General features: G+C 53.3%; 1 protein-coding gene across 1 annotated transcript; it reads left to right on the top strand.

The window, feature by feature from the left end:
- Nucleotides 1-1,349: 1,349 nt before the first annotated feature.
- On the top strand, nt 1,350-18,589 carry CNDP2 (carnosine dipeptidase 2). The gene is made up of 11 exons (XM_027069184.2): nt 1,350-1,716; nt 3,349-3,492; nt 6,995-7,157; nt 9,575-9,663; nt 11,249-11,449; nt 12,500-12,584; nt 13,754-13,914; nt 15,708-15,872; nt 16,769-16,910; nt 17,090-17,237; nt 18,033-18,589. The coding sequence occupies exons 1-11, from the start codon at nt 1,657-1,659 to the stop codon at nt 18,100-18,102; spliced, it is 1,428 nt and encodes a 475-aa protein (XP_026924985.1). The 5' UTR covers nt 1,350-1,656; the 3' UTR covers nt 18,103-18,589.

The following is an 18,589-nucleotide window of genomic DNA, read 5'->3' on the forward strand; positions in this document are numbered from 1 at the left end:
AAGTGGGGTTCCGCAGGGCATGTCAAAGGGGTCCCATCTTTAATGGTTTCCGTTCTGGATGGGGGAGAGGGGCAGTTTGGGACAGGAACTCCTAGAACTGTGAGTGGGAGCGAGAAAATGGCCCTGGCCTGACCTCCTTTGACCAGATTAGGAATTCAGAGAAGCATTTGCTTTTCAGGCAGCCCTGTGACTTGGCATGGAGAGGTGAACAATCTGATCTCTGTTCTGTCTTGGGTAAAAGTGCAGATACATCTCTGCCTTAGCTGGAAGGTGGTTGTTCATTTTGACCGCAAAGAATATTAGTGAGAAGATCCCACAGTGAGCTTGGGGTTTATGGTATTTCATAACCAGGAACCCAAATGAAAAGCACCCAGTGTAGCATATGGTCCTAGATAGCTTCCCAGTTTACATGATTGGTGACAGATAGATGGAAATTTGACTTATTTATGCTCATGAAATGCCTCTCCAGCGTTTGTGGACTGACTTATGTTTCAGATCAAAGCCTCAGGGGCAGCAGTCTTAGGTGGCTGGGTGGTGTGTAAATATTTTATGCGCTGAGAACTACGTAGCTGGAGCTGGCCGTTCTGAAATCATAGCAATCATACAGCACAGCTGGGGCATCTTTCTGTTTGCTAAGCAGCCGCCAGGCCTCATGTCACGGTATAGAGTCACTGCTGTGTTTAGCAATCACTTTGGAATCCTCTACCAAGAAAAAACTACTCTTCGACTGCAGTGTGTCAGTACACAGGCGTTTAGAACTACCTGGATGTGACAGGACCTCGTCACTCCTGCTGCATTTCTGAGATATTTGGTGTGACTTGTGATGCTTCCGGCCAGTCTTGCCACTTGATGGAATTTGAAATGTCAGTTGAGGGAAGGAGAGGGAACCGATTTTGAAAGTCCCCAAACCAGAATCCTTTTGTTTCCTGCTCATTCCCATCTTTAGACGGCTGGTCAAATGAGTTCCTTTCCCCTGTATGTGTTTGCGTGGCAGAGCAGGATGTGTTGGGTCTCACACATGAGAAGCTCAGTGTTGGAAAATGCACTCTGGAGGGGGGCTGAGTTCCATGGAAGTTTCTTAATCAGGCCTGTGTGGAGGTTTCACATGTTGCCTTTGACCATTTCTGGGCTCAGATTATCAACTTTTTAAATCGGACTTTCTTTGCCTTGGGTTTTGATTGTTGTGTTGTGGCTTTGTGACAGTAACAGACAGGATGTGACACTTTTGCTGCAGTCTTTGGAGTGATTATTTTGTCTGTGGTGGTAGGTAGTAAGTGGGAAGTTCAGTGCGTGCTTCAGAAAAATCTTAAGTGCTGATAAATCAGTGTTACCGGGAGCTGCCTACTTTTAATTTTCATCAGATTGTCTTCAACTCAGGCCCTTCCTTCAGTTAATTATCTTTTTTGGCCCACAATTTTGTGCACACATTCCTTCTGAGAAAGGAATTAGGAGATCACCCTGAGCCTCTCACTGCTTGTGTGTGCACTGTAATCACTTCCTGGAGGCCTCGTGATGGCTGCGAGGGTGGAGCAGAACTTTATAGCCTCTTCGACAAGTGCCGTCCTGGCCCACTGCTCAGTCAGACCCATCTACAAGCAGGACGGACAGGTTGTGTTTCCTTCCAGGAACCTGTAAGGTCCACGATTTGGTTGAAAGATGTCGGCCCTCACTACCCTGTTTAAGTATGTTGATGAAAATCAGGATCGCTACATTAAGGTAAGAGAATATTTATTCCAGTAAACATTAAAATTAGGTTTAATCCAGTGGGGCTCAGAGAAACTGTCAAGAAGCAAATATAAGGTATGCCTTTTATTTATTTACTTACTTATTTATTTTGGTTTGTTTATTGAGAGAGAGAGGGAGAGAGAGAGCAAGCATGAGTGCGGGAGGGACAGAGAGAGGGAGAGAGAATCCCAGGCAGGCTCTGCACTGACAGCAAAGAGCCCACCTGACATGGGGCTCGAGCTCATGAGCCATGAGATCATGAGCTGAGATGAAATCAAGAGTCGGATGCTTAACTGACTGAGCCCCCCAGGCACCCCGGAGCCATGCCATTTATATCAAGTATTAAAAATATTATGAAGACACAGGTGCCTGGGGGGCTCAGTCAGTTAAGTGTCCAACTTCAGTTCAGGTCATGATCTTGCAGTTTGTGTGTTCGAACCCTGTGTCGGGCTGACAGCTCCCAGCCTGGAGCCTTCTTCGGATTCTGTGTCTCCCTCTCTGTCTGCCCCTCTCCTGCTTATGCTCTGTCTCTCAAAAATAAATGTTAAAAAAAAAATTTTTTTTTAATTTTGTGTAGACAGAGTGAGACAAATACTGTGTGATCTCACATATATGTGGAATCTTAAAAAGTAGAATGTGGAGAAACAAAGTGGAATGGTGGTTGCTGGGAGTTGGGGGGGTGGGAATGGGGAGATATCAGTCAAAGGGATCAAGCTTTCAGTTATGAGATAAGTAGTTCCAGGGACTGAATGTACAGCAGGGTGACTGTAGTTAATAATACTGTGTTCTGTACTGAAAATTTGCTGAGATATTCCAGAGTTCTTGACACACACACACACACACACACACACACACACACACACACACACAAATGGTAACCTAAAATGTATTATTTAGAGGTCTTCTCCTCTACCTTCTCATCACAGTATGCAAGTTACCCTTTAGTGTTTGACAGAAAGTCTTTATATATATATGTTCGTAGAAGTAGAAGACCTCATCTGACATTTTTGTTTAATCTCTACATGCAAATTCTTGTAGTAGATACAGACTAAAGAACTTTAACTTTTTTTTTTTTGCATTTAGTCTGTTTTAAATGATTCAGTAATGTTATAAGTTCATCTGTTTCTTGACATGAATTTAAAGAATTGTGCTTTAAAGTTATTCTTGGAAGACACATTTCAGATGAAATCTGTAGTTCTCATTCTAAAAATTATACTTTAAAGAACTTGGCCGTTGTCAGCGTGGATAATAAGCTGACCTGGACTGTGAAGATGTTGTTTCTGTATGTTTCAGCTTTAATTTTGTTAGACTCGGACATAAACTTACTTATGGAACTTTGTGCATTTTACATTCATCTCATGCTTATTAATGGTTAAAAATACACATTCTGACATTTTTCTGCTATTAAGCTGTAGTTCGTGAAACAATACAGTTTTTAAAAATCTTAAACAAAAAAACCAGTGAGGTAGCTCTTCTCTTTTACATATAGCCGTCACGTTTAAATGGAGTGGCCACAGGTAGGAAGTCAACTTGGCGTCCTCGAAACCTGGCAAAATCACGACTACCTTTCTTCCTTAAGGGGCACCTTTTCACAGTCCCTTTTTGCTGATCATCCCCAAACAGAAACTCGCGGAATGGGTGGCCATCCAGAGTGTATCTGCGTGGCCCGAGAAGAGAGGTGAAATCAGGCGGATGCTGGAGGTCGCTGCGGCGGACATCAAGCAGCTGGGGGGCTCTGTGGAACTGGCAGATATTGGGAAACAGAAGGTAAGGGGCCGGCACCTGGGGTTACAGAACCCTGGGGAGCAGGTCTGCCTGAGGGGTTGGTAGGACTCAGCACATTCTTAAGCCATCTTGCTTCAGGTAATCTGCTTGTCTTTGAAACAAACAGGAAAGGCCCGATTTGGGTACTAAACTCTGTGATTCCCTCAGTTGGATTGGGGCAAAGCTTTTGTAACACTCGGCATTCTCTCCAGGTGGCAGAGCTGTTGAGGTTACTTAGAAATACATTAATGTAATGGCCACTCTTAGAAGATAGTGGGCCCCCCCCCCCCAGCAGAAAGCAGCCTGCATTCAAACCAGGCAGTCACATGCTACCCACGTAGGTGTAGAAGTAACAAAGCTTCCCGCTCACCGCACTGTGTCCCCTGGCATCCCAGGGGGTAGAAACGGCACTTTTTTAATGACTCGGTTCCTGAAAACGAGCACCTTTGTGTGGGGGCTGGGGGCCCGGCTGCATTTTCGTCAGGATTCTGACAGATGAAATCGGTTCGTTTTCTTCCTAACTTGAACAAACAGTCTCACTTCATGGAACATTATTACACTTTTTAGTTTTAGGTGATTTCAAGTCCCATGGTAATGCCATATTTCATAAGTTTGTAATATTCTTTTTTTTTTTTTACTTTTTTTTTTACATTTTATTTATTTTTGCTTTTTTTTTACATTTATTTATTTTTAATAGACATAGAGAGACAGAGCACAAGTGGGGAGGGGCAGAGAGAGAAAGAGACATAGAATCTGAAGCAGGCTCCAGGCTCCAAGGTGTCAGCACAGAGCCCGACGCGGGGCTCGAACTCACCAGCCGTGAGATGATGACCCGAGCCAAAGTCAGATGCCTAACAGACTGAGCCATCCAGGCGCCCCAACATTTTATTTATTTTTGAGAGAGACACAGACAGAGCACAAGTTGGGGAGGGGCAGAGAGAGAGAGGGAGACACAGAATCCGAAGCAGGCCCCAGGCTCCAAACTGTCAGCACAGAGCCTGATGCCGGGCTCTAACCCGTGAACCGTGAGATCATGACCTGAGCTGAAGTCAGTTGCTTAACCAACTGAGCCACCCAGGTGCCCCAAAGACGAAGGCTGCATTGGCTGGGAATCGAACCTGGGCTTCCCGCGTGGCAGGCAAGAATTCTACCACTGAACCACTAATGCCCCGTTGTAATTTCTTTTATATTGCACAGTGTGACAGGGTTGGCTTTTCTCGGTTTTCTTGCTTGATGATCTAAGTGTCCGGTGGTATCATAATCTTGGGGTTTTGTGTGGACATTCAGCCCCGTCCAGTCTTTTCACAAATGGAAGAACCCAGAGGCCCAGATGGGCTGTGTCTCTGCAGGGAACCCGCAGTCAGGTCATGACAAAGGAGATTCGCACGTGGGCCTCCTGATTCCCAGTCCAGTATCGTATCTTTGAGATTTCTTTTGACAACAGATGTAATAGTTGATTTAAGATACACTGCATCTTCCCAGCACTTTTCCCTACTTGTGAGAGGATAAATCAAGTTTCTTTGTGTTATTTTCTTTTAGAAGCATAATTGACCGCTCCCTTACCTTTTTTCCCAACATGTTAAAAAAAAATCTAGGTGGTGAATACTTTGTAAGGGTTGTTTCATTACAATAGATTGATTCTATTTAATGTTGGTGTTACAGCGTATTCCTAAAGAAAGGGTGTCCACAAAACACAAATGACTGCTACGCTCTTGAATTACAGAAGACCTGTTTTTATCAAGGAACTGACAGATTGCACCACTGTTAGAAAAGTTCTCCATAGATTCTGGGGGCTTCTCTCCCCATGAGTCCACCGGGCAGCAGCGTTCCGTTTCTTAGGAAGCCAGGAGGCTTGGGGCAGGTCTGAAGGTGGAGTTGGATGTCTTGCGTACGTGCAGAAGCTGGAGCGTCCCCAGGCTTCTGGGGGAGAGGTGACGTTTGGAGGGAGCCCGGGTCCTAGTGCCAGACCTCAGTGCACGGGTCCCTGGCGGGTGAGGCTTGAGGGCAGGCACGGACGGTGGGAAGGGCCGATGTGGGGCTCTTTGGCATGGGGCTCACTGCTGAGGCTGGCTCAGGCCCCGTCATGTCGGGCCCGTCTGCTGCCTGGGCGGTAGGATGGGAAGGGTGCCTGGCCGGTAGCTGTGGGGGACCTGGTCACCGAGGGCCTGACCTCCAGGCAGAAGTGCTCAGGAAATGGAACAGTCATGGTCCCTGAGCAAGAAGTGGCGTGAGGGAAGAAGTGAACAAAGCGCACAGGACGGAATGCGACCCGCTGGGTGCCGGTGCGGTGAGCCTGAGGGCTGGGAGCTGGACCCACGTGGTGGCTGTGGGGCTGGGGCAGGAGTGGGGAGACACGTGCGGTCCTTGTCGAAGGCTTCTGCCCAGGCAGGTTCTCTGGTAGAGGATAACATGGTATCCCCGTAAACCCTGGACTGTGTTTCTCAGCCAGACTTTATTCTTTCACGTTCTGGGAAGTTAGGGACATCCCAACAGAGTTTGCAACTTGCAACATGAATTTCGGTATAAATTTATCTATGGGCCCAAATGGCATCCTTGAGAATGGTAAACTATTGAGCATTTCAGCTATACTGAGTAGAAATTTATTTAGAGAAAATTTGTCATTTGAAAGTCATTATTTTTCTGAGGCCAGCTGAGGGCCGGATGCAACTAGTGTCACACGTCACGTGTGACCAGGGTGGTGAGTCTGAGGAACGATTCTTTGCCTCTCATGGCTGTGGCTGTCCTTCCGTACTGGTGCGTGAACCCTGCCCTGGGGGCGGTTCATGTGGGTAAGTGACCTTGGTTCCCAGGCTGCGCATGGGTACTGCAGGGTCGCCAAGAGTTACGAGTTGAGAGTTGAGTATTTATGAGCAGAGTGCACTGGAAAGACAAAAAGACAAATCGTACAAGAATTCCAGCAGCCTGGCATGGTCCCCAAGGGACGTGTCCACTTAGTGCCGTGACTGATACCCTGTCCCCCGTTCTTGCGAGGCTGTGGGACACCGATTAGGCTTGGGAGGGAGCTGAGAGGGGGCTCCAGCTCCCACTGCCCACGTAATATGACTTGCTGTGAATTCCGTTCCCTTCTGTCCTAGTCTGCATCCTTTCCTGTGCATAACTGTGACCCACGTGCGGAATTTCAAACCTGTCTCCTGCTTGAAGATGGTAGTAGTTTTCATCCATTATTTTGGAAAATAATGAGCAAAGTTGTATCCCAAGCATGGCCTTCATAATATGTTTTGTCAATATAGACGTTTAAAAAAGTCAGCTTTGAAAAATTCACCAAACTCCCTGCGGTTGGTAAACATTATGTGGCCTAAGTGCTGTGGATTATGGGAAAGTAATTTGTTTTTAACTGATGCAATTGAACAATGTGTTCTTAAACTCTATAATGAAGGTTGATAAGAACAGATAAAAATTCTCAAGGTACTTTAATGGTATCTCCCATAAGCACCGAATTTTTGAAACAATGGCTGTCCTCTGTTGCTTCCTTCTCGTCTCTTAGCTCCCTGATGGGTCCGAGATACCACTTCCTCCCATTTTACTCGGCAAGCTGGGCTCCGACCCCCGGAAGAAAACCGTGTGTATTTACGGACATCTGGACGTGCAGCCGGCAGCCCTCGAGGACGGCTGGGATAGCGAACCCTTCACCCTGGTGGAACGCGACGGTGAGGGACACTTTCCTCTAGCAGGGGAAGCATCTGGAGAAGCCTCTCTACTCTCTTGCCTCAGAAAGATAACTTGTTTTCTTTCCAGAGCAAGTTGTGTTCACATCACCTAGCAATTGGGTTCCGGAAGTTTCACACATGTGCACCAGTCATTGAAACATCAGAAAGCTTACCTGTCCTCGTGGAGAGGAGTATTTGTAGCCTGGGGTCTGTCGGACTTCTTCCCTTGCTGATATTTTCTCAGAAAACGTGTTCTGAATTCAGGCTTGCAGCCCTCAAAAACCTGCAGTCTGATACCTAACCCGGCATGCGGATGCTTCCCGGGTGTGTTTCAGCAGCCGTGCGCTGGGACAGTAGGGAAGCACTGGTCTTTGCCCAAGCCCTGCCTCCCGTGGCGAGGGACATAACAGTCACTCAGTAATAGTCAGTGGGTGCCGCCCCGGCCACGTGCCCACAGGCACTTGACCGTCTTTACTGAGGACCCACCTCAGGCCGGCCTCTTTCTTTCTGTCCCTGTCCGGTATAAAGGTTCTTCGTGCACTCATTCCTGAGCTTCCCTGTCTCCATACTTGGCCATCTCTGGCCAGAGGAAAAAGCCCCTTCATTTGTACCCGGCCCCCTGGGGCAAAGTCCAGACCATCTTTCATCAGAGCCCTTCTCACTGGATGCATTTAGTTTCTGTTCAGACCTTTCCCCGGCTCAGTGTCAGCCGTGTTCATTACTGTGCACACTTGAAGAACCTTTTCACTTAGAGCAGCATCTCTGAGGAGACCCAGTTCCGCATGGCCGTCGCTGTCGCCGTGCAGTTGTGACTTGCTGTTCGGCTTCTCTCGAGCGTCAGACCCACACGTCTGCGGGCCGTTCCGCTTGCCACTGTCCGATACACAAGTCCGTGTCTTTGCTCTCCGGCCTGCCCTTCCCCCTTGTTTCCTCTGTCACCGTCTCCCCCGCCACACGCACCAGAAACCTGGCCAGTCCCCCCCCCTGCTTGCACACGCCCCGGTGCCTGCTGGGCCTTCTCCCTGGCCACCGCTCTTCCCCTGTTGAACGCTCTCCCGTGGCTTGTTGACGTTGTGGGTCCTGCCCCCCTCTTCTTCCTGCCACGTGATGACCGAAGCATGATGTGTCTGTCCCGACACCTCTCGGGAGACTCCGTGGCTCTTCGGCCTCCCCGCCCCGTCTCGCCCTCATGGCTCCTCACCTGCGCCACAGGGACACCTGCTTGTGCATCGGCGCTGGTGTGTGAGGCCTCCCACTCAGCCTGTCCCCGGTTCTGACACACAGAGTGGTGTCCTCGGCGGAGTCCCGGGCGTGGGTGAAGCTGCACCAGCTCTTCACCTTGTGGTCAGCTGGTGGTGACCTGTGTCGCCTCGTCGGGGCCGGGGCCTGGAGGGAGGGAGCACGGCGCCTCCGTGCACCTCTGTCCAGCGCATTCTGGCTCGTCGGAGTGATGCAGTCAGTGCTTGTCGCGGGAACAAGGATGCTTTTCAGGAGGGCTCTGCTGCTGTTGCGAAAAGCCGGTTTAGTTGATAAAAAGAAATTCCCAGGGTGGTGATGGCTTGAAGCCTCACGCCGCTTCGGGGTGGTCACGTTGAATGTGTCCAACATTAAAAGCAAGCCGAGGATGAGGAAGTCAGAGAACTGACTGCTCACCACAGAACAGGCCAGAGAGGGGCTGAGCCTCAGCCCGCCCTCGCTGGGCTGCCGTCCTTCCTCTGTCCTGGTCTCCCTGTGCCGAGCTCCACACCGTGTGACAGGGGCAGGAGGAGGGTCTGAGCTTGATTCCCCAGTGTCCGTGGTGGCAGGCAGTGCCCAGCCCAGCCACCTCCCTCTGTAAGGGGTCCCAGGAGCGAGTGTGCAGCGGGGGGGGGGGGGGGGGGTCCTGTGACTGATTTCACAGAGGAGAGGCAATACTGTGTCCTCTGGTTTTCCAAGTGATGGCCCGGAGAAGTGAAGAGTAAACATGTTCCTTCCTTTACCAAATGAGGTTGAGGGAGACAGCTCTCTCTCGATGATGGTGCACCGTGGGTCCTACATATGACCACTTTGCCTACCCTTACTGCTGCCCAGTGGTCGTGGAAGTAGATTTTAAGTAGCTGGCCGGCTGGTAGTGACCTCCTGGGGCTGGGCCTGCAGTCCACGCCCCGGGTCAGGAGGAACGTGAGCACTAACTGCTGTGTCTGCGGAAGAAGGGGAGGGGAGCGTGGGGGCGTCCACGTGGCTTGCTCTTAGATCATAGCGAATCCTAATCTAATTTCGGATGGAGACGTGGGGCTTTTGATAGAACGAAAACAGGGCGCCTGGTTTGAAGAGGGGCTGCGTGTGGTGCGCGAAGATGGTATCAGATGAGCTCCAGAAATGCACTTTCTTTTCTATTTCATTGTGATTGTCACTGAATTTGCTGATTGCTGTTCTAGGCAAATTGTATGGGAGAGGCGCAACCGATGATAAGGGGCCGGTGGCCGGCTGGCTGAATGCCCTGGAAGCCTTCCAGAAAACGAATCAGGTACTTGAGCCATGTCTCACTGGCTCCGTCAGAGCGGTACAAAGCAGGGCTGTTTCTAGAACCGCCTGTGAAGATCGAAGGTCACCGGGATCGGAGAAAGCAAGGTTCCCCAAGACCGCATCAGCAGTTGGATCAGATTTGAGATTATAGGTTGTTTTCCAGCTTTAGGAATTGTTAATGGTTTTACAGTTGTTCAGAGGTCATACTCCTGATGACTCAGCAGGAATCCAGCCAGCACCTGAACTTTGAGTTTTCAGCTATAGGTTCCATCTCTGAGAGGGCTCACCGACGGGCCGTGACTTGGGCTCCGTGGTCGTGGGCAACCCCTGTCTCTCTCAGGGTGGTTTTTATCTTCCTGAGAAATTTTTAGCTTTTGAAATATATTTCCTTAACTGTGAAATACCTTCTCCTTGTCTAAAGTTTAGAAAAGTAGAGAGGAAAAAGGTCCTAGAATCTCAGCTGTCCAAAGTTTTTTGTTTTGTTACTTTTTGATCTTTTCAACTATTTTTAACCTAATCTCGATCAGTGTGTATAGAGCGTTTTTGCGGCGTGGTTTATCCCGTGTCATGATAAAACGAGAACAATGAGACAAGCATTTTTGTCAGAGGGTAGAATGGTACATCTGGGAAGGGTCTGGGACTCCCTGGTCCAAGGTGTCATTTTGCACAGGAGGGAGCTGAGGCCCAGAGCCTCTGACTGGCTGGGCTCAGGGACTGGAAAGGCTCTCCTTCCTCCCGGGTCCTTCGGGATCTGGGGGTGACCGCGGGGAGCGTGGCTGTGTGCGGCCGCCGGAGCAGCGCCACTTAACACGCGTTCCACCTGCCAACGTCCCAGGAAAGATTTCGTTTGAGAGACAGAAGCAGGGGAAGCGAGGTAGCTGGTGCAGAGTGCTGTTTGGGGGCAGTTCGGAACCAGGACTCCACGGATTTGCATCCACGTGGGGCTCTGCCGTTTTGTAGCCTGTGTGACCTTTGGCGGGTCGCGTTGCTTGGAGGCCGCTTCATTTTCCCATCTGTGGAAGGGCCGCCTTCCTCACTGCACGGCGCTGGGGAGACCTGGAAAACTGTAGAGCAGGCGTCAGGGAGGCAACGTCTTACGGTTACCGTCGGCTCTTCGGGGAAAGGGCCTGTCAGCGTGTGGAGAGTGGGGGTCCTAGTGCGGAGCACCTGTGAATGGGAACAGTGCGCGGGTGGTGACTGGTGACTGACGCCGTGGAGGCTGGTTTTCTCTGTGTCACGGCCTGTGTCGTAGAGAGAGCAGCTCAGGCTTCCCTGGAGGCGCCTGATTCACGCTGGGTGAGCGCAGACGTCCCCGGGAATAGGAACTGTGGTCGCACTGTGGCATCCTCGGAAGGAGTCCTCCGTGTGGGGGTGGCTGGGTCCGTGCTTGTCCCCTGACAGCCCGGCACCTGAGGGCGGAGGGTGGCTGCAGGGCACACACAGCCTGCCCGAGTGGTGGGTCTGGGGGAGGTTGAGTATTTGAGATTTGTGATTGCAAAGCTTTCGGTGACTTCGGTCTTTTGTGTCTAAGAAGAAACAGCGCCTGAGAGCTGAATGCCTCCCAGTGCTCGTTTTCCCGTCCACAGGAGATCCCGGTTAACGTCCGGTTCTGTCTAGAGGGCATGGAGGAGTCGGGCTCGGAAGGCCTGGATGAGCTGATATTTTCGCGGAAGGACACATTCTTTAAAGACGTGGACTACGTGTGCATTTCTGACAACTACTGGCTGGGAAAGAAGAAGCCGTGCATCACATACGGTCTCAGGGGCATTTGCTACTTTTTCATTGAGGTATCGTGTAGAGCTCTACGTGTTTGTGGTGTTTCTTCCCAACCCGTAGGCCCCCTTGCCCTTGCGAAGCCCCCGGTGCGTGGGTCCCAGGAAGGGAGCCATGCGCGTGATGGAGGAGCACAGAGCCTTCTCGGCGTCTAGTGGTTAACGTGACGCGACTGGGCGCTTCTCCGGGCGCGGACGGCACTCAGAAGTCAGTTTCACCCAACTTGCAGCTAGGGGGTGTTTGCAGGATCGCCTCGGAGCAGTCGAGGAAAGATAACTGGTAGCTCGTTTAGGAAGATTGGCTCGTGCAAAGCATTTTTCAAAGACTTTGAAAAGTCAAGATGTCCCCTCAGGCCCTGCCTGGAACGGAGGTCCTGAGGGAACTGGGTCGTTTCACTAGACATCGAAGCCGCCGAAGCCGCCGGGCGCAGGGGCGGGGCGGGCAGCTGAGCCCGGGTCCCATCCGCGGATGAGGTGCGTGGCACGCGGGGTGAACTGGTTCCCGTGAGGGAGTGTTTTGTGGGCCGAAGATGCCAGAGCGGCCATCACTGCTGCCCTGAGCGCTTGGTCTCCCCAGGCTGCTTCCCGGGTGGCCGGAGCAAGAACCCTCTGGCCGACAGCCAGATGCCCCCACCTCACCGCTTTACAGGTGTGGAGGCGCGGGCCTGGCGAGGCCTGAAAGCTGCCCCTGCCCGCACGTTAGTGGGGGGGATGGGGGTGCGGCGGGCGGGGTCTGGTCCCGGGTCCTCAGGCTCAAGGTCCTTGCCGCTGCTGTTCGTGTTGGTGTTCCCTGTCAGCAGAAAGGCGCGGGGTCCCTGCGAAGCCTCGGGAGAGGGCTCTGGGTGCTCAGGGAGCTGGCCGGCGGCGCTCCCCCCAGCCGTGGCCAACGTGGCCCGGGGCGCCGTCTCGTCCCGCTGCCGGAGTGTTGTCATTTGGGAAATGCCTTGCTTTGCTCCTGGAGGGAGCAGATCGCAGTCTTGAAAACTGTCGGGTCTCGTGACTGTCGCGTGCTGAGGATGAGCTCCCACCAAGCCGCAAGTGGAGGGGTCTCTTGTGTCCGTGCAGGTGGAGTGCAGCGACAGAGACCTGCATTCTGGCGTGTACGGAGGCTCGGTGCACGAGGCCATGACAGATCTCATCTTGCTGATGGGTGAGCACGCTTCCCGCCACTCCCTGCTGACGTGGGAGAGAAGTTGGAGGGGCCTTGTTTCCAGGCTGTCCCCAGCATTTGGTGCTTGTCACCACCCTTTATGGTCCACTTTCCTCTCTTTCCCTCTTGCTCCCTCCCGCTGCTCCCTGTTCCTTTAAAACATGGACACGCTTCATTTCTGCCCCTGTCTCCCTTGACCCCCTCGAGTGTTGCCTGCCTGGCCCCTGAGACCCGACTGGGGCAGACCCTGGCTTCGCCAGGCCCTGTGGGAGCCGTCCCTTAGGATCACTTGACCATCCTTCCGCTGGACACGGCTGTGTTTCCCGCCCCTCGGAGGGCACCCCCTCAGCGTGTTTTATATCTTAGCGGCCCAGCGAGGGCTCCTGTGCGCTCAGCTCTGTGGGAGCGGGGCCCAGCCCAGTTTGAGGCTGGATGTGGCTTTGCCTCACCCATGATTCGGTTAAGTTCTGTCTCCTTCCCTGTCAGCGTCTCCTTCCTGAGACTAGAGTCTACTCTGTTCTACTTGTCTTCCTCCTCCTTTTTTATATAAATTTTTTTTTAAGTTTTTAAATTTATTTGGAGAGGGAGAGACAGAGCACGAGCAGGGGAGGGGTGGAGGGAGAAGGGGAGAGAGGGAGAATCCTAAACAGGTTCTGAGCTGTCAGCGCAGAGCCTAACGTGGGGCTCGACCTCACAAACCATGAGATCAGACCTGAGCTGAAGCCCAGAGTCGGACGTTCAACCGCCTGAGCCACCCAGGCGCCCCTGCTTGTCTTCCTCCTTAGCTTGGGAGCAGCTAGTTTCTTGTGGAACATGTATTAAAAAAGAACTGTTGGCTAGCGTAGTGGCTTTTACAGGGAGCCTGCTGGAGGCAGTCTGCTCCGTGTGTATCCTGGTCTGTGACTGTGGACGCGTCACCTGCCCTTCGGCGTCTCGGTGTCCTTGCGTTAAAATGGGAAGGTGATGCTGCTCACCTCACTGCGTTGTTGAGCTATTTAAACTATCGATGATCACACGTGCCTAGATGGTGCTTGAGTGCTCCCTCATACGTGCCCGGAAGACGGTCCTCCTCGGCCCGTGGCTGGGCGGACAGGCTCCCGCGGCGAGCACCGCCCTGTGGGAGCTGCCTGCCTGCCCGCCAAGCGCTCCTCCTCTGTGTGCCCTTCCAGGCTCTCTGATGGACAAGAAGGGAAAGATCCTCATCCCAGGCATCAGTGAGGCGGTGGCCCCCGTGACCGAGGAGGAGCTGGCACTCTACGACAAGATAGACTTTGACCTGGACGAGTACACCAGGGACGTGGGGGCAGAGACTCTGCTGCACGGGTGCAAGGTGCTGCCCCCCACCCCCCGCCGCCTCAGCCCATCCGTCCGCAAGGCCTCCCGACATGCCCTGCCCAGGGGACCCCGGTGGGAAGGAGCCCGAGGTGCTGGCAAAGACCTGGACAGGTCCTTGTGTCCTGGAACCCTCGGTTGGTGCAGATGCTGGAAAGCGGCACATTTTTGGGCTTGGAATTAGGAGGTTTTTAAAAAAGTCACACGATGGCTTTTGATGACTTAGGAGCTAGAGAATGTGCACGGAGAACACATATGGCAGGGCTTTTGCCTTATTTGCATTTGTTGGATAATTTTTACCTCTGGGCCCAGGGATGACCCAAGGCATACCTGATAGCCGGGTGCCATGGTGGAAACCGTTTGCACAGGATGGTCACTTAACTCTTAGGAGAAAACCGTGTTACCGTATTTCTTCTTCTTAGTCAGGGTACGTCTGGTTTAGCCAACGTGAGTTGGACTGCAGCAACAGATCCCGGGTTGCACGAGGAGTGTGGCCAGGCTCAGCCCATGAGTTTCACCTCTCCAGGAGACAGATGGGCGAGGGAGCGTGAAAGGGTGTGGAGGCCACTCCGAGGTCTGCAGTGCGGTGCGCCTGGGAGGGGTGAGGCCCGAGGGGTGAGCGGCAGAGCAGGGCACGGGCGAGGCAAGCTCTCTGGGGGGAGGGCTGGCCAGAGGAGGACGGAGAAGGCTGGGCGAGCAGGCCTGTGATGTGCTGAGGAGCTCACGTGCTCTCCGGGAAATTGACGGACGCGGTGGTTTTGGGCAGAGGGACGGGCTGATCAGACCTCACTTGAGGGCAGACCGTGGCAGAGGCTCTACGGGTTTGGAGCTGGGGCCGTGGGGTGGGGAGACCAGTCGTGCTGCTGCAGGGGGGGAGCCTGCAGCTGGTGTCGTGGGGACGGGAAGGGTGCAGAGGCCCCTTGGGCACAGGCACCCCAGAGTCAGTGGGTCGGAGCGGAGGCGGGGCAGCTGGCGGTTGGGTCCTGAGGCCAGGAGACATTAGTCTGGGCGGGGGGGGCGAGCCTGGAAAAGTGGGGCTCTGAGCAGATTTCTGTTTCCTCCTGCCGCCTTCCGGTTAGGGTCTGTGTTTACGGAAGCGGTCTGCCTTAGGGCCAGGTATCACCTGGTCACAGACAGGAAGTCCACGCATTAGGTGGCCGTCACTGAGGAGTCCCGGGGACCCTGCCAGGTTCCTCTCTGCCAGGTGCTTGTTCAGGTGGCTGCGTGTCTGTGGTACCCGTCATACGTTTGGGAGACGGGGGCTGCTTTGTGCCAGTCCCCTTGGCAGATGGACGATGTTTGTCTGTTGTCACTGGGCCCAGGAGACAGTGGACGGTCCTGGCTTTCCTCTCCAGTAGGAACCACGGCTGCATTCTGTGCCCTGTGGGCCCAGGGCCTCAGGGCTCACAGATGGCCTGCGTCGTGCTGCCCTCTTTCTCCCCGTTCCTGATGCTTCTGATGTCTGTGGGACTATGGCTTACCCCTGAATTCTGCGAGTCTGGCGGGAACCCCGTGGCTCTTCTAGTCTGCGGCAGCACAGAGCCACGAGGAGGCATGGAGATGCCACCCTCGAGGCCGTTCAGAGTGGCACAGTTCCCTTGTGCTGTGTCACAGCAGGTACCAGAGCGCACTGGGGTGGGCTCATCCGTCAGCCCTCTAGGTCTGTACCTCCCGCCTATGATTGTGCCCACCCCAGGCTGGCCGGTGACTACGGGCGACTTCCAGATGACATTGGCGTTTCCTTCGTAAGTAGGCAGTGCTGTCACCTGCCCCACTTTGCTGTTTTTGCAGAAAGACATCCTGATGCACAGATGGCGGTACCCGTCCCTCTCCCTCCACGGGATTGAAGGCGCCTTTTCTGGGTCGGGGGCCAAGACTGTGATCCCTAGGAAAGTGGTGGGCAAGTTCTCCATCAGGCTCGTGCCGAACATGACTCCTGAAGTTGTGAGCGAGCAGGCATGTGAGGGAGCTGGGACGCCGGGAGGGGGGCTTCTGTCTCCGCGGAGACTCCGGGGGTGAAGATTCCCAGTAGGGTGCTGAGCAGCTAAAGATACAAACTCCAGACCCACACTTCCTGCTTCTTGACTCTTGCCAACTCTGTAATTACTGAATAAGCAGTTCAGAAACTGATGAAAGATTAAAGGCCATATAAAAAGCATCACATGTGACCTTTGTCACTGCTGAGGCATGCTAAAACCTGACCTCTGACCTCATCCTAAGGCTTCAGATCCGATGCTGACTGGGCCGAGTATGTTGGGTGAGGAATCCGCAGGAGCTGTGTCTGGGCTGTGGTGAGGAGCGGAAGGGCAAGATTCTGGAAGGGGAGAATTCCAGAGGGGGGCAGATTTCGGGAGTAGTGGCCCCACCTCATCCAGGAAGATTTCCTGCAGGTAACTGAGGACTGAGATTGCCATCGGGTGTTCCGCGGTCTCCACTTTTGGTCTAGATGTGATTATTATCATAAAGCAAACCAAGAGACTTCGTAAAGCCTTGATTGAAGTGTTATCATGTGGGAACATCTATGTAAAGGGTGAATTGCTTGAAATTAAAGCTTACCTTTTACCTTCAAATGGCTGGGTTATGTTTCTTGATAAAATCCATTTTTTGTTATCACAGTTATGCTCAGCATTTAGCAGCAGAAAATGAGACCCACGGAGGCTCTTCGTAGACCAGTAGAGTCTGCAGGCTCTAGCACTGTAGATGTGTGCTAGGCTTATGTAGACTATCTGTGGACCTCTGTAGGCTTGTCATCGGCCCATCGTAGACTCGCTGTGGACCACTGTAGAGTAAATCTCTAGCACCGGATCAGACGCCAGGCTAATAATACATTGTGTCTCTCATTTGTGGTTCAGGTTACGAGCTACCTGACGAAGAAATTTGCTGAACTGCACAGCCCCAACAAGTTCAAGGTGTACATGGGCCACGGTGGGAAACCCTGGGTGTCGGACTTCAATCACCCTCATTACATGGCTGGGAGAAGAGCCCTGAAAACAGGTCAGACTTCTCTCTGGGGACGCAAGCAAGGGCCCCGAGGGGAGGCCGTGTGTGGGCAGGGCCCTGCCACCAGTCGACCTTGAGAGCGGGGCGGCCGGCTGCAGGCTGCACACAGGGTCCGGACCCTGCATCTGCGGTGGGCGCCCAGCCTCACCATCTCTCCTTCTGTTCTCCCCCAGTGTTTGGTGTCGAGCCGGACTTGACCAGGGAAGGTGGCAGTATTCCCGTGACTTTGACCTTTCAGGAAGCCACAGGGAAGAATGTTATGCTGCTGCCTGTGGGCTCAGCCGATGATGGCGCCCACTCCCAGAACGAGAAACTCAACAGGTGAGGCTCTGGGTCCTCGTCCTGAACCTGGGTTCGTGTCCTCATGGCTGCCTTCTCGCTCCCCGCCTCCTCCTGTCCTGTAGCAGAGCGGGAGGGGGCGGTGTCTATGGCTCCCCGCCTGCAGGGGAGTGAACAGTTCGGGGGAGAGGCGGTTGCTCCTGGAGGTGGTGGGTCTTCCCCAGGAGGCTCAGCCAGTGGTGTGTGTTGATCTCAGGACTTCATCTCTGGCTCCTAAAGAACCTCCGCCCTTTTCCTGTTTGGAAAATCCCGGTGTCGTTGCCAGCTGTGCTCCTGAGCCCCTTTTATGTGTTCCTGGCTTATGCAGACGTGCCGGGGGCTCTTTTCACCAACAGGGATGGAAGGTGGTCTCTGGGTTAGCGGCAGTGAGGAGTGCTCCAGGCAGGGATGACCCGTGGGCATTTCGGGGTAACGGGGGTGGGCTAGTCAGGGGCGAAAGCAGAGGCGAGACCCTGCTTGGAGGGCAGAAGGAGGGGCCAGAGACCTGGGTGTCAGGGCACAAGTTGGAAGCCTCTTATCCAACACACAAAAGGAGGGGCTGTGATCAAAGTGAGGCTTTTCTTATCAAGTCCTGGGTGCGGCCCCCATGCTCTGTGAGGCCGAGCCAGGACTGGTCCCTAGAGGAGCGGTTGGACTGGACCCTGCACTCAAGAACCAGGTTCTAGAGGCCAGCGGAACTAAAAGCCAGGGCGGGACGGTGGGCGTCCCAGAAAATGCCGTGTGCGCGCCTGGACCTCTGGACACCAGCCGACACGATGGCTTGTTCTTCTCCGTTAGGCTTAACTACATAGAAGGAACCAAGATGCTGGCTGCGTACCTGTATGAGGTGTCTCAGCTGGAGAAGTGAGACGGCCCGTCTTCCCCGGAGCACTGCCGGAGGAGTCCTGCTGTCTGCCCCCGCCCCGTGCTCTCTTCTGATCGCTGAGGAGAGCAAAGCCCATCTCTCTCCTTTCCCTCTTGTCAGTAACAGACTGGATGACAGCTGAGTTCTCAGAGGAGGTCAGCGTGAGGGTCTCTGGAAAATAGCCAAGATCTGAAAGCACCCGTTCTGCGGGAGGTTCTGGTTGGCATCCAGTCGGGCTGAACAGAGGTCTGGGTGCTTTCTGTCCCATCTCTGCTTCCTGACTCAGGCTCGTACGCACTCAGGATATTAATCGGGGGGCCACCCTTTCTGATCCCTCACTGTTGTGCGGTTCCGTCCTTTCTCGAGACCTTAAACCGTGACTAGTGTTTCCTGTCTTCTCTTCATTATGATTCCTCAAAACCTAAGCCTAAGTGGAATGATTTGTTGTTCTCAGTATGTGCTGCTAAATAAAAAGTAAAAACGAAGCATC

Source organism: Acinonyx jubatus, chromosome D3 (genome assembly GCF_027475565.1).
Source record: "Acinonyx jubatus isolate Ajub_Pintada_27869175 chromosome D3, VMU_Ajub_asm_v1.0, whole genome shotgun sequence".
NCBI lineage: Eukaryota > Metazoa > Chordata > Mammalia > Carnivora > Felidae > Acinonyx > Acinonyx jubatus.

Bases quoted from the DNA above. Each gene is read 5' to 3' on its own strand.
- CNDP2 (XM_027069184.2), top strand. From the start codon at position 1,657: ATGTCGGCCCTCACTACCCTGTTTAAGTATGTTGATGAAAATCAGGAT. The intron at 3,493-6,994 runs GTAAGGGGCCGG...CTCGTCTCTTAG, and splicing joins CAGATATTGGGAAACAGAAG to CTCCCTGATGGGTCCGAGAT. The intron at 7,158-9,574 runs GTGAGGGACACT...TTGCTGTTCTAG, and splicing joins CACCCTGGTGGAACGCGACG to GCAAATTGTATGGGAGAGGC.